Here is a 16,323-nt window from a genome sequence, read left to right as displayed (position 1 = left end):
TCTCCATGGTTTTTGGCTCTGGGTCTTATTGCTCTTGTCTTGTATGTTTCCAGGGTTGGCGAAGCGTGTTGGAGCTCGTCTGCTGCTGGCGTCTACGTCTGAGGTGTACGGAGGTAACACACACACACACACACACACACACACACGTTTAACCAGCATGGACATTTTATTACGCCATCATCTTTCTCTCCCTGACTGACAACTGGTGTTCTGTGTACAGACAACTGGTGTTCTGTTTACAGACAACTGGTGAGACAGTGTCTGCTGTTGTTGTGGCTAATTGTGGTTCAGCCACAGGTCAGCGGGATGTCTCTGGGGGAGGGAGGATAATGCATCTGGGCTGGGCTGCTGTCCACTCCTGGCCGGATCAAGGTCCTCAGGGTCTCCAAGCTACCAGCTATCTCCATAAACACCCTGAATTCATACGCATGTACGCACCAATGAGCATACAGTACACGCACACACAAAGACAATGATCGCTTTAGTCAATCTTCCGATGAACTCTCTTTCTCACTCTATTTCCTTCTCCCTCTGTCTACCACCCTCTGTCGACTACGCGAGTGGCTGACATGAACCCATTGCCTAGATAGTTTACTGCTAATGGCCAGAGCCTTCAGCCTGCCTCCTTTATTGATCTCTAGGCTTAGGTACGCTGCCGGACTCATTATTAATGATTTATGCGAAGCTAGAGGTGATAGGCTACTCGAGCGAGACAGACCTTTATCGCACCACCACTACAGTAGCCTCCTCTACTGGTGCCAACTGTTGACAGAAAGAGCTAACAGCAATGCTAGGCCTGGAGGACTGGGTGTTTTCATGGAGTTATGACTGTTAATCCCCTCAAACCTTAGTTAAAGCTTGCCAACATGTCGCTTTCTTATGCAAATGAGCGTTGTTTTGTTTTCCTACAGTTCAGTAGTTTTAGCCACAGCAGTAACAGGAAAGAAGAAGCTGTTGCAGCTGTTATTGTTTGTTTGCGTGGTAATTCCTTTGTGACTGTCCTCAACTCTGCTCACCACGCCTCTGGATAAAGACAACAGTGTCCTGAGGAGCCAATAACAGCATTGCACGCATGCATGCGTTCGTGTGAGCCTTCCCTGGGGTACCAGAGTTATAATAATGAATTATGATATCTAGCTGGAAAACATTAAGTTGTGAACTCTATACTGTAACTAGATCACATGCCGAGTGCTGCATAACAGTGAGTGACTAGCAAGGCTCCGGTCTCTCGTTGTTGTGTGCTTGTAAACAAACACTATGTGACTGGAGACTACCAGTACGCTTCAGTATGAACAATGATGTGACAGGTGAAATGAAAAACACAATCTTCTTTGTCGCCTAACGTACTGCACAGTTTACTGCAGGTATTTACTTTAAAAGGTGGCTACAAATATTCATATCTATAAAATAGTTTTGATGGTATTGAAAAACATTCCCGTGGCTATTTCCAAATGCCCCAGTATATGGTGTATATGGTGTGTTGGGTTTTGTTGTAATGAGAAAGGTCAGCTGTGTACAGCACATGCTCCCCACAGTGTTGAACCTATGAACAGGCCAGCTGTAGGGCTGCTGTCAAAGCCAGAGAGCACAACACACTCCACTTCGCCCACTTAACTTTGTGTATGTACAGTAGAAGTCGGAAGTTGACATACGTTTAGGTTGGACTCATTTAAACTTGTTTTTCAACCACTCCACAAATTTCTTGTTAACAAACTATAGTTTTGGCAGGTCGGTTAAGACATCTACTTTGTGCATGACACAAGTCGTTTTTCCAACAACGGACAGATTATTTCACTTATAATTCACTGTATCACAATTCCAGTGTATCAGAACTTTACATACACTAAGTTGACTGTGCCTTTAAACAGCTTGGAAAATTCAAAACAAACGATGTCATGGCTTTAGAAGCTTCTGATAGGCTCATTGACATCATTTGAGTCAATTGGAGGTGTACCTGTGGATGTATTTCAAGGCCTACCTTCAAACTCAGTGCGTCTTTGCTTGACATCATGGGAAAATCAAAAGAAATCAGCCATCACCTCAAATTGTAGACCTCCGCAAGTCTGGTTCATCCTTGGGAGCAATTTGCAAATGCCTGAAGGTACTACGTTCATCTAGACAAACAATTGTACGCAAGTATAAACACCATGGGACCACGTAGCTGTCATACCGCTTAGGAAGGAGAAGCATTCTTTCTCCTGGAGATGAACGGTCCTTGGGTCGAAAAGTGCAAATCAATCCCAGAACAACAGCAAAGGACCTTGTGAAGATGCTGGAGGAAACCGGTACAAAAGTATCTATATCCACAACCTGAAAAGCTGCTCAGCAAGGAAGAAGCCACTGCTCCAAAACCGCCATAAAAAAGCCAGACTACGGTTTGCAACTGCACATGGGGACTAAGATCGTACCTTTTGGAGAAATGTCCTCTGGTCTGATGAAACAAAAATAGAACTGTTTGGCCATAACGACCATTATGTTCGGAGGAAAAAGGGGGATGCTTGCAAGCCAGAGAACACCGTCCCAACCGTGAAGCACGGGGGTGGCAGCATCACGTTGTGAGGGTGCTTTGCTGCAGGACGGACTGGTGCACTTCACAAAATAAATGGCATCATGAGGTAGGAAAATTATGTGGATATATTGAAGCAACATCTCAAGACATCAGTCAGGAAGTGAAAGCTTGGTCGCAGATGGGTCTTCCAAATGGACAATGACCCCAAGCATACCTCCAAAGTTGTGGCAAAATGGCCTAAGGACAACAAAGTCAAAGTATTGAAGTGGCCATCACAAAGCCCTGACCTCAATTCTTTAGAAAATATGTGGGCAGAACTGAAAAGGGTGTGCGAGCAAGGAGGCCTACAAACCCGACTCAGTTACACTAGCTCCGTCAGGAGGAATGGGCCAAAATTCACCCAACTTATTGTGGGAAGCTTGTGGAAGGCTACCCGAAAGGTTTGACAGAAGTTAAACAATTCAAAGGCAATGCTACCAAATAGTAATTGAGTGTATGTAAACTTCTGCCCCACTGGGAATGTGATGAAAGAAATAAAAGCTGAAAGAAATAATTCTCTACTATTATTCTGACATTTTACATTCCTGCTACCGACCCCCCCTCAGCTCCCAGCTGTGCCCTGGACACCATTTGTGAATTGATCGCCCCCCATCTAGCTTCAGAGTTTGTTCTGTTAGGTGACCTAAACTGGGATATGCTTAACACCCCGGCAGTCCTACAATCTAAGCTAGATGCCCTCAATCTCACACAAATCATCAAGGAACCCACCAGGTACAACCCTAAATCTGTAAACAAGGGCACCCTCATAGACGTCATCCTGACCAACTGGCCCTCCAAATACATCTCCGCTGTCTTCAACCAGGATCTCAGCGATCACTGCCTCATTGCCTGTATCCGCTACGGAGCCGCAGTCAAACGACCACCCCTCATCACTGTCAAACGCTCCCTAAAACACTTCTGTGAGCAGGCCTTTCTAATCGACCTGGCCCGGGTATCCTGGAAGGACATTGACCTCATCCCGTCAGTTGAGGATGCAAGGTCATTCTTTAAAAGTAATTTCCTCACCATTTTAGAGAAGCATGCTCCGTTCAAAAAATGCAGAACTAAGAACAGATACAGCCCTTGGTTCACTCCAGACCTGACTGCCCTCGACCAGCACAAAAACATCCTGTGGCGGACTGCAATAGCATCGAATAGTCCCCGCGATATGCAACTGTTCAGGGAAGTCAGGAACCAATACACGTAGTCAGTCAGGAAAGCTAAGGCCAGCTTCTTCAGGCAGAAGTTTGCATCCTGTAGCTCCAACTCCAAAAAGTTCTGGGACACTGTGAAGTCAATGGAGAACAAGAGCACCTCCTCCCAGCTGCCCACTGCACTGAGGCTAGGTAACACGGTCACCACCGATAAATCCATGATTATCGAAAACTTCAACAAGCATTTCTCAACGGCTGGCCATGCCTTCCGCCTGGCTACTCCAACCTCGGCCAACAGCCCCCCCGCAGCTCCTCGCCCAAGCCTCTCCAGGTTCTCCTTTACCCAAATCCAGATAGCAGATGTTCTGAAAGAGCTGCAAAACCTGGACCCGTATAAATCAGCTGGGCTTGACAATCTGGACCCTCTATTTCTGAAACTATCCGCCGCCATTATCGCAACCCCTATTACCAGCCTGTTCAACCTCTCTTTCATATCGTCTGAGATCCCCAAGGATTGGAAAGCTTGCCACAGTCATCCCCCTCTTCAAAGGGGGAGACACCCTGGACCCAAACTGTTACAGACCTATATCCATCCTGCCCTACCTATCTAAGGTCTCCGAAGCCAAGTCAACAAACAGGTCACTGACCATCTCGAATCCCACCGTACCTTCTCCGCTGTGCGATCTGGTTTCCGAGCCGGTCACGGGTGCACCTTAGCCACACTCAAGGTACTAAATGATATCATAACCGCCATCGATAAAAGACAGTACTGTGCAGCCGTCTTCATCGACCTTGCCAAGGCTTTCGACTCTGTCAATCACCATATTCTTATCGGCAGACTCAGTAGCCTCGGTTTTTCGGATGACTGCCTTGCCTGGTTCACCAATTACTTTGCAGACAGAGTTCAGTGCGTCAAATCGGAGGGCATGTTGTCCGGTCCTCTGGCAGTCTCTATGGGGGTGCCACAGGGTTCAATTCTCGGGCCGACTCTTTTCTCTGTATATATCAATGATGTTGCTCTTGCTGCAGACGATTCCCTGATCCACCTCTACGCAGACGACACCATTCTATATACTTTCGGCCCGTCCTTGGACACTGTGCTATCTAACCTCCAAACGAGCTTCAATGCCATACAACACTCCTTCCGTGGCCTCCAACTGCTCTTAAACGCTAGCAAAACCAAATGCATGCTTTTCAACCGGTCGCTGCCCGCACCCGCACGCCCGACTAGCATCACCACCCTGGATGGTTCCGACCTTGAATATGTGGACATCAATAAGTACCTAGGTGTCTGGCTAGACTGTAAACTCTCCTTCCAGACTCATATCAAACATCTCCAATCGAAAATCAAATCAAGAGTCGGATTTCTATTCCGCAACAAAGCCTCCTTCACTCACGCCGCCAAACTTACCCTAGTAAAACTGACTATCCTACCGATCCTCGACTTCGGCGATGTCATCTACAAAATAGCTTCCAACACTCTAAACTGGATGCAGTTTATCACAGTGCCATCCGTTTTGTCACTAAAGCACCTTATACCACCCACCACTGCGACTTGTATGCTCTAGTCGGCTCCAGGTCATCTACAAGTCCATGCTAGGTAAAGCTCCGCCTTATCTCAGTTCACTGGTCACGATGGCAACACCCATCCGTAGCACGCGCGCCAGCTGGTGTATCTCACTGATCATCCCTAAAGCCAACACCTCATTTGGCCGCCTTTCGTTCCAGTACTCTGCTGCCTGTGACTGGAACGAATTGCAAAAATCGCTGAAGTTGGAGACTTAACTTCAAACATCTGCTATCTGAGCAGCTAAACGATCGCTGCAGCTGTACATAGTCTATTGGTAAATAGCCACCCATTTTCACCTACCTCATCCCCATACTGTTTTTATTTATTTACTTTTCTGCTCTTTTGCACACCAATATCTCTACCTGTACATGACCATCTGATAATTTATCACTCCAGTGTTAATCTGCAAAATTGTAATTATTCGCCTACCTCCTCATGCCTTTTGCACACAATGTATATAGACTCCCCTTTTTTTCTACTGTGTTATTGACTTGTTAATTGTTTACTCCATGTGTAACTCTGTGTTGTCTGTTCACACTTCTATGCTTTATCTTGGCCAGGTCGCAGTTGCAAATGAGAACTTGTTCTCAACTAGCCTACCTGGTTAAATAAAGGTGAAATAAAAACATACAAAATAAAGTGGTGATCCTAAGACTAGGGAATTTTTATTAGGGTTAAATGTCAGTAATTGTGAAAAACTGAGTTTAAATGTATTTGATTAAGGTGTATGTAAACTTCCGACTTCAACTGTATATATGCTTGCGTACGTGTGAGTGTGTGCAACTTCTCACAAGATTACTTTTCCCTAAGCGTGTCCTTCAATCAAATAGATCCTGTTTACTGTTTATGTAGGATACATTTGAGCTTGTTGCAAGAATGATTTATTTATTTTTCATCCTGAACGACGACTACTAATGGGATGATTGTGTTTCAGTGGATTTGACATCATAAATAACAGGTGACTTACACCTGTATTTATGTCTGTCCCCCCCCCAGACCCAGAAGTGCACCCCCAGAATGAGGAGTACTGGGGTCATGTGAACCCCATCGGACCCAGGGCCTGCTACGACGAGGGCAAACGCGTCGCTGAGACAATGTGCTACGCCTACATGAAGCAGGTACGTGAGACACTCCCACTTCTGAGTATGATCTGTGTGCTATAACAAATATATGTTGTGCAGAACTATGAGAAGGTAGACTGGCACTGGTAGCTAAGTATTATAGGTTGTGTGTGTGTGTGTAATAGAACACTAGATCTATGAAATAGCCTTGTGTAATATTCCATCACTTTGCTGTGTAGAATTGAACTAATATACTTTTCATAACAGTTCTGGCTTTCTTACTCTCTTTTCCTCCTCTTTTTTTCTCTTGATGTTATCCTACGGCTGGTATGACTGTAGTGTTCTAATTGATGTGTTGTCCTACGGCTGGTATGACTGTAGTGTTCTAATTGATGTGTTATCCTACGGCTGGTATGACTGTAGTGTTCTAATTGATGTGTTATCCTACGGCTGGTATGACTGTAGTGTTCTAATTGATGTTATCCTATGGCTGGTATGACTGTAGCGTTCTAATTGATGTGTTATCCTACGGCTGGTATGACTGTAGTGTTCTAATTGATGTTATCCTACGGCTGGTATGACTGTAGTGTTCTAATTGATGTTATCCTACGGCTGGTATGACTGTAGTGTTCTAATTGATGTTATCCTACGGCTGGTATGACTGTAGTGTTCTAATTGATGTTATCCTACGGCTGGTATGACTAGTGTTCTAATTGATGTTATCCTTCGGCTGGTATGACTAGTGTTCTAATTGATGTTATCCTACGGCTGGTATTACTGCACAAAGGAGAATATATCAAACCTGTAACACCTCTGTCATTGTGCCTGGATGTGACACACACACACACACACACACACACACACACACACACACACACACACACACACACACACACACACACACACACACACACACACACACACACACACACACACACACACACACACACACACACACACACACACACACACACACACACACACACACACACACACACACACACACACACACACACACACACACACACACACACACACACACACACACAGTCCCAAACACACATGTTCACATGCACACAAGTGGACACACACAAACCTACACTGAACAACTGCTGTCCAGACTTCTACTGTGGTTTCTCATGACATAGAGTGGGCAGTAAACCCAGGTACGTCTAGAGAAAGATAACATCCACCCAGGCTATGAAATTGGTATTTCTATGTTTATTACCCAGGCTGTGAAATGTATGGATATTTGTATATGCATTTTAACGACACTTCAGAGCACTCGGCTGTGATTGAATTGTGATTGGAGTGTATTATTGTACTGTTCTTTGAGCTGACAAACTGGCAGAAGGCAATCATTTTCTGTTATTTCCTTTTCCCCCCCAGATGAAGTTCTGTCTTTGCATGACCATTACATTTCTGATTGCCATGTAGATGGTTGGTTTTCTTCACTGTGTAGGATTTAATTTGGAGTTCCCTGCAGAGTTGAAGTGTGGCATAGAGCACTGTATCTAAAGAGCTGGACAAATCAAATAAGGGGAAAAATATTTATAAAGCCAATCAAATTGATTTATTAAGCCCTTTTTACATCAGCAGATGTCACAAAGTGCTATACAGAAACCCAGCCTAAAACCCCAAACAGAGGGCAATGCAGATGTAGAAGCTGTATTGTTGTAGAAACACTGTAGGAACTATACTGTAGGATGAGAAGGCTGTGATGCCATTGTCCTCCTCTACACTCCTCTCTGAATGCTACTGCTCTCTTCCATTTCCTAGTCCTCCTCCCTCTGTGATTGTCAGATCTGTGATTGTCAGATCTGTGATTGTCAGATCTGTGATTGTCAGATCTGTGATTGACAGATCTGTGATTGTCAGATCTGTGATTGACAGATCTCTCAGTCTCATTTGTTTGGACCCGGGAACATCTCAAGCCTCTATCAAAGATCAATCAGAAATGTCTCAAATGTTGCAATAAAACAGTAAGGGAATGGAATGGTGACAACTGCTGTAGTATGATATGGATTTATCAAATATCCTTTTTAACTTGCAAAAATGTTCAATGTGGAAACAAAGCGCACTCAACTGGCGGGAGAGCATACATGGAGACACGTGCCAGTGCGTCTTCGCCACTGTGTGGGATTGTGTGAGATGTTTGCTGACTGTGGTCAGTTGCTCAGTTCTGTCTTGGTGACTTGACACAAATGCAGTGTTTCCACTATATGCATTTACCAGCGGCTCAAATGGTTTCAGTGTAAACTTACATGACTAAAACCAGATATAAAGTATGTAGAAAAGATAATGGAGTATTTAAAAAAATATATGTATATAAGATCACCTTTAAGAACTAACAATCACCAAATAAAAACTAAACAGTCGGGGAGAATCAAAAATGTCCAAAAATGTCATGTTTTATTCTAGATAGATCATGTTTTATTCTAGATAGGTCATGTTTTATTCTAGATAGGTCATGTTTTATTCTAGATAGACCGATCGATGGATTATTGTCACGCAGAGCTTAATGTTACATTTAAATCTCCCTACCATTCATATCTAAGCCAATACAGTGCATTCGGAAAGTATTCAGACCCCTCGACTTTTTCCATATTTTGTTACATTTACAGCCTTATTCTAAAATTGATTAAATAAAACATTTTAGACCACTGCGCCACTCGGGAGGCTGAAGGCACTGCATCGCAGTATCTGGGTTGAAGTCCTGGGTTTGAGTCCAGCCAGCCGCGACCGGGAGACCCCATGGGGCGGTGCACAATTGGCCCAGCATCGTCCGAGTTAGGGGAGGGTTTGTCCGGCAGGGATGTCATTGTCCCATCGCGCGCTAGCAACTCCTGTGGCGGGCTGGGCGCAGTGCATGCTGACACAATCACCAGGTCTACTGTGTTTCCTCCAACACATTGATGTGGCTGGCTTCTGGGTTAAGCGGGCATTGTGTCAAGAAGCATTGCGGCTTGGTTGGGTTGTGATTCGGAGGACGCACGGCTGTCGACCTTCGCCCCTCCCGAGTCCATACGGGAGTTGCAGCGATGAGACAAGACAGTAACTACCAATTGGAAACCATGAAATTGGGGAGAAAAAGGGCAAATAAAATAAACATATTCCTACACACAATACCCCATAATGACAGAGAGAACTTTAAAAAAAAAAAAAAAAAAATGCAAGTTTATAAAAAAATAAAAAACCTTATTTACATAACTATTCAGACCCTTTGCTATGAGACTCAAAATTGAGCTTAGGTGCATTCTGTTTCCATTGATCATCCTTGAGATGTTTCTACAACTTGATTGGAGTTCACTTGTGGTAAATGCATTTGATTGGACATGATTTGGAAAGGCACACACCTGTCTATATAAGGTCCCACAGTTGACAGTGCATGTCAGAGCAAAATCCAAGCCAATGTTGTCGAAGGAATTGTCTGTAGAGCTCCGAGACAGGATTGTGTCAAGACATATATATGGGGAAGGGTACCAAAAAAGGTCTGCAGCATTGAAGGTCCCCAAAACCTTAAATGGAAGAAGTTTGGAACCACCTAGGGCCTTGGTCAGGGAGGTGACCAAGAACCCGATGGTCACTCTGACAGAGCTCTAGAGTTCCTCTGTGGAGATGGTTATACTTCTGGAAGGTTCTCCCATCTCTGCAGCACTCCAACAATTAGGCTTTTATGGTAGAGTGGCAAGATGGAAGCCCCTCCTCAGTAAAAGGCACATGGCAGCCCGCTTGGTTTTCCAAAAGGCACCTAAAGACTGACCACGAGAAACAAGATTCTCTGGTCTGATGAAGCTAAGATTGAACTATTTGGCCTGAATGCCATGCACCGCGACTGGAGGAACCCCGGCACAATCCCTACGGTGAAGCATGGTTGTGGCAGCATCATGCTGTGGGGATGTTTTTCAGCAGCAAGGACTGGATGACTAGTCAGGATCGAGAGAAAGATGAGTGAAGCAAAGTACAGAGATCCTTGATGAAAACCTGTTCCAGAGTGCTCAGGGCCTCAGCCTGGGGTGTCCTTCCAACAGGACAACAACCCTAAGCACACAGCCAATACAACGCAGGAGTGGCTTTGGGACAAGTCTCTGAATGTCCTTGAGATGCCCAGCCAGAGCCTGGAATTGAACCAGATCAAACATCTCTGGAGAGACCTGGAAATAGTTGTGCAGCAACGCTCCCCATCCAACCTGACAGAGCTTGAGAGGATCTGCAGAGAAGAATGGGAGAAACTCCCCAAATACAGGTGTGCCAAGCTTGTAGCATCATACCCAAGAAGACCCGATGCTGTAATCGCTGCCAAAAGTGCTTCAGCAAAGTACTGAGTAAAGGGTCTGAATACTTATGTAAATGTAATATTTCAGTTTTTTTTTAAATACATTTGCAAAAATGTCAACCTGTTTTTTCTTGTCATTATGGGCTATTTTGTGTAGATTGCCGAGGAGAAAAATCTAATCCATTTTAGAATAAGGCTGTAATATAACAAATTGTGGATAAAGTCAAGGGGTCTGAATACCTTCCGAATGCACTGCATGACACCAATGTCGATGAAAATTCACAAATCACCTTGATTGGAGATACACGTCACACTCTGCTTCTCATCCTGAGCCATCCGGCTATTACGGAGAACCACACCAGATTTTGAACAGGGTCGTTAGCATTAGGAAAAATATACTGTTTCTTGCCCCGACCTAGCTCTAATATTTAGGCTTTGGATGTGAACGAGACTACAGCGTCCATAACGTGACCATTAGACTTTATAACCAAATACAGGTTTTATAACAGTTTTTATAAATTATATAATGTTTGTATAATGTTTTGCTCTCACCTGCCAATAGAGAGCCAACAAGGTGCTAACATATTTTTCAGCTGAATATCAGAGTTATATGTAAAACCAGGCTCTGCAACACAGTTGCTCAGCAACTCAATAACACATCTGGCTGCCTGCACAAACCATAAGAAATGTTTTTAGAACACAGCTAGGCTACTGTAGCTATATTTTGGTATTCAAGCTGAGGTTAATCAGTAAATGCATACAGATAATTGTCCGACAAAAAAAATGAGTTGGTTGTTATTTGTGAGCGGTTTCTGGTCTGATAATTTAGTGAATGTGGTTATGTTATGATTAACTAGGTAGCTACGTATTGATATATTAGTCAGAAAGCTAAAGTTGGCCAAGTAGCTAACCAACACGCAAGGAAATCAAGCTAGGAAGGCTTTTCATATATGTCTGAAGTCATCTATGTAAACTGCTGACCTAGGTGTGTGTGTGTGTGTGTGTGTGTGTGTGTGTGTGTGTGTGTGTGTGTGTGTGTGTGTGTGTGTGTGTGTGTGTGTGTGTGTGTGTGTGTGTGTGTGTGTGTGTGTGTGTGTGTGTGTGTGTGTGTGTGTGTGTGTGTGTGTGTGTGTGTGTGTGTGTGTGTGTGATCACAGCACAAACAAATATGCTCAAATAAGCTAGCGAATGTCCTTGGCTGCTATGATAGCCAGTTTGCTAGATGGCTAGGTAACATTAGCTGACTTTACAGTCTTACGTTGGATAGCTAACATTAGCTTGCTTATCCAAAGTACAGCAACTAGCCTCTTTGGTTAGCTAACACCAGTCAACTGAAAAACAAACAGGGAAAGAAAGTAACTACCTATATTTGGTTATGGAAGATTTTTACACAAATTACTTCAGCCATTAGCAGGCTAGCTAGCTAGAACCAGACAACAACAGCTGACCTTGACAGAGAAGCTAGCTAACATTAGCTAGCTCACATCCAAATGCCAGTCCTAAGTTGTTGTTTTTTCTCCACAAAACGTAGCTAGCTACGTCGGTTCAAAACCAACCCCAAACTTTGTGAAAATTGTCACGCTGCTACCTTTTCAATGTATGCAATGGGCTTTTGCAACACTAGCTAGCTAGTTACTAAATAGTCCAAGCCATGGTAATTTCCCTCAATCGTTTCTAACATGCATAATAAATTCCAGTACACTCTTTCTCCTGTCTTCAAGACATTTTAATCCAAATGTGTGCTGACCAACAGTTCCAAACTAACAGCCATTTGACCATCTTGATAGTATTTACAGCTCCGATCTTGATGCCGAACTAGCCCACGTGTTGGATATTTGTCAATATCACGGCTGGGGGGAGGGGGACATACTGCTCACCCCGGACCAGGACCTAACCCCCTAGACTCAGAATATAAAAAGTTGTCCTAAAAGAGGCCGACATGCAGGCACCCTGACAAAACTATGTCGACGAGTACATAAACTGCCCCTTCCCTCCTTTCCGTTGGGGAACGTACAATCATTGGAGAGCAAACTGGACAAGCTCTGTTCAAGACTATCCTATCAACAGGACCTGAAAAAACGGTAATGTCCTATGTTTCTCGGAGTCGTTGCTGAAAAAGGACATGGATAGTATTAGAGGTCGACCGACTATGATTTTTCAACGCCAATACTGATTATTGGAGTACCAAAAAAAATCAGATACCGATTAATTGGACGATTTTTATTTATTTTATTTTTTAAATATGTATTTGTAATAATGACAATTACAATAATACTGAATGAACGCTTTTATTTTAACTTATATAATACATAAATAAAATCAATTTAGTCTCAAATAAATAATGAAACATGTTCAATTTGGTTTAAATAATGCAAAAACAAAGTGTTGGAGAAGAAAGTAAAAGTGCAATATGTGCCATGTAAAAAAGAACGTTTAAGTTCCTTGCTCAGAACATGAGAACATATGAAAGCTGGTGGTTCCTTTTAACATGAGTCGTCAATATTCCCAGGTAAGAAGTTTTAGGTTGTAGTTATTATAGGACCATTTCTCTCTATACCATTTTTATTTCATATAACTTTGACTATTGGATGTTCGAATTAGGTACTTTAGTATTGCCAGCCTAATCTCGGGAGTTGATAGGCTTGAAGTCATAAACCGTGCAATGCTTGAAGCATTGCGAAGAGCTGTTGGCAAATGCAGTAGTGCTGTTTGAATGAATGCTTATGAGCCTACTGCTGCCTACCACCGCTCAGACTGCTCTATCAAATCAGACTTAATTATAATATAATAACACACAGAAATACGAGCCTTAGGTCATTAATATGGTCAAATCCGGAAACTATCATCTCGAAAACAAAACGTTTATTCTTTCAGTGAAATACGGAACAGTTCCGTATTTTATCTAACGGGTGGCATCCATAAGTCTAACTATTGCTGTTACATTGCGCAACCTTCAATGTTATGTCACTATTACGTAAAATTCTGGCAAATTAGTTTGCAACGAGCCAGGCGGCCCAAACTGTTGCATATACCCTGACTCTGCATGCAATGAACGCAAGAGAAGTGACACAATTTCACTAGTTTAATATTGCCTGGTAACATGAATTTCTTTTAACTAAATATGCAGGTTTAAAAAAATATACTTCTGTGTATTGATTTTAAGAAAGGCATTGATGTTCATGGTTAGGTACATTCATGCAACTATTGTGATATTTTCGCAAATGCGCTTTTGTTAAATCATCCCCCGTTTGTCGAAGTTGGCTGTCTTTGTTAGGAAGAAATGGTTTTCACACAGTTCGCAAAGAGCCAGGCTTCCCAAAATGCTGCATGTACCCTGACTCTGAACACAGAACACAAGAGAAGTGACACAATTTCCCTAGTTAAAATAAATTCATGTCAGCAGGCAATATGAACTAAATATGCAGGTTTAAACATATATACTTGTGTATTGATTTTAAAAAAGGTGTTGATGTTTATAGTTAGGTACATTGTTGCAACGACAGTGCTTTTTTCACGAATGAGCTTGTTAAATCACCTGTTGGCAAAGTAGGCTGTGATTCAATGATATAAAGGCACCGTATCAAATACACTGCTCAAAAAAATAAAGGGAACACTAAAATAACACATTCTAGATCTGAATGAATGAAATATTCTTATTAAATACTTTTTTCTTTACATAGTTGAATGTGCTGACAACAAAATCACACAAAAATAATAAATGGAAATCAAATTTATCAACCCATGGAAGTCATTCAAAAATCATGTTCAACACTCAAATTTATTATGAGACTTGTTAAAATAATCCCAAAACATTCATTTTTCATACATTTTTTAAATATTTCTAAAACATATTTCCACTTTGACATTATGGGATATTGTGTGGAGTCCATTGACCCCAAAATCTTGGGCTCTAACACAACAAAATGTGGCACTGTAAGTGCATCAATGTCGTCTTCTCCACTGTTAACCGTATGTAGATATCTGTTTCAGGATGACTGTGTGACCATGCACTCTGTAGATCATGTGAGGAAGACCCCTAAATAGTTTAACATTCACAAGGCCACAGGGCCAGACAGATTACCAGGACGTGTACTCAGAGCATGCTCTAACCAGCTGGCAAGTGTTTTCTAGACCTGTTTACGAATCATGTGACGAATACAATTGTATTTGATGGCTAAACGGCCTTCGAGTTAAATGGCCTTCAAAAGTAAATGACTTAAAACAGTTTTCTTTTACCCTGCGTTCAATGGGAATTTCAAACTCTATGCGCACACACAGTTTCTAGTGGTTTAAGTATTGCATTGCAACCAGGCAAGTAGTCTAGTATTTTGTGCAGATGGGGGTTAAGATGGACATGTTTGTTCATATCAAATAACAGGTTAATAACAAAATGCAATCGTTTGCCATAGTGAGAAGCGAGAACATCACTTTATTTTCTTTGTATTCTAAAATAATTAGAAATAGGCATCTATTTCCTAGGCTATGTTATTCCCATCATTGCAGAATAATCTTTCACACGAGGTAGCCTATAGGTCTTCAACAAGTTCAGATACCATTCTTCCCGTCTCTCATTTCATTGTACCCACTTCACAGTAGTAAATAGTTACGTTTTTCAAGCATTTTGCTCTAGGCCATCCGATCTGGGCCGCAGTTTATTAACGATACAACGGATGATTGGAGACTGTTTCTTTCTGTATGTCAGAATACTGTCATTTCAAATTTCGTGAGTAGAAAATATTTCATTTGTAAAAATAATACATATTTTCAGAATAAATTCCTAATATGTTCTGGCATATTCCCAATGTATACTACAACAAATTACCAGACACATCTACCATTTAATTAGGCCTATTAGATGAAATTATTTATTTCAAGTATTTTTCTCTAGAAATAAGATGGGTAGCATGGTTTATAACAGAGTTGAAATTTACAGGTGCACAGACAGTTGATATTTTGCATTGAAGTGTGTAGGTTACCACTGTAAATGGACAATGTTTCAGAATTCGTGGGCAGGGTGAAGCATACAGTATATGTTTGAGAAAAAGTACATGCGAAACATTAGGCCCTTACAAACGATCAAACCATCTGTTCACAGGTCCACAGCAATTTGCAATTGTTTTTCAGATGTTTTTTTGTCTGTCAGATAACCTAGGCCAACCGCAAATGTCCCTGCAAAAGTTTAACATTCTGCCATCAAACCTCCACAGACATTTGATCAAGTTCGCCATTGCTATTTCTTTTAGAAACTGCCTCGGCCTATTTCCAATGCTTTCAAAGTATATAGCAAATAAGGGTGTGATTGTCATCATAAATGGGGAATGATGTGGAGTAATAATGGTTGTTCACACATGCACCGTTTCAGGGCGGATCTGATTTTATAATGGGAAACATGCGTATGTATGACATGCGCCGTTTCAGGGCGAATCTGATTTTATAATGGGAAACATGCGTATGTATGACATGCGCCAAGTTTTTATAAATCTCAATATTTTTGCAAGTGTGCAGTGTTTTTCAGAAATGCACACGCAGATATTTAGTGGAAAATTTACACAACAGTTATAAATGGGGCCCCAGACCTTTTGACAGAGGCTGATGTAAAGGTTACAACACAGACCTTTTGACAGAGGCTGATGTAAAGGTTACAACACAGACCTTTTGACAGAGGCTGATGTAAAGGTTACAACACAGACCTTTTGACAGAGGCTGATGTAAAG

At 42.3% G+C, this 16,323-nt stretch overlaps 1 protein-coding gene across 1 annotated transcript in view; it reads left to right on the top strand.

Annotated features, from left to right (window-relative positions):
- uxs1 (UDP-glucuronate decarboxylase 1) overlaps window positions 1–16,323 on the top strand; it is a 101,287-nt gene that overhangs the window by 39,594 nt on the left and 45,370 nt on the right. Inside the window, exons 8-9 of the mRNA XM_046363743.1 lie at window positions 54–113; window positions 6,269–6,390. Coding sequence (XP_046219699.1) covers window positions 54–113; window positions 6,269–6,390 — 182 coding nt within the window. The remainder of the gene's footprint in view (window positions 1–53; window positions 114–6,268; window positions 6,391–16,323) is intronic.

Source organism: Oncorhynchus gorbuscha, linkage group LG09 (assembly GCF_021184085.1).
Source record: "Oncorhynchus gorbuscha isolate QuinsamMale2020 ecotype Even-year linkage group LG09, OgorEven_v1.0, whole genome shotgun sequence".
NCBI lineage: Eukaryota > Metazoa > Chordata > Actinopteri > Salmoniformes > Salmonidae > Oncorhynchus > Oncorhynchus gorbuscha.
This window is presented reverse-complemented; position numbering and strand designations above follow the sequence as displayed.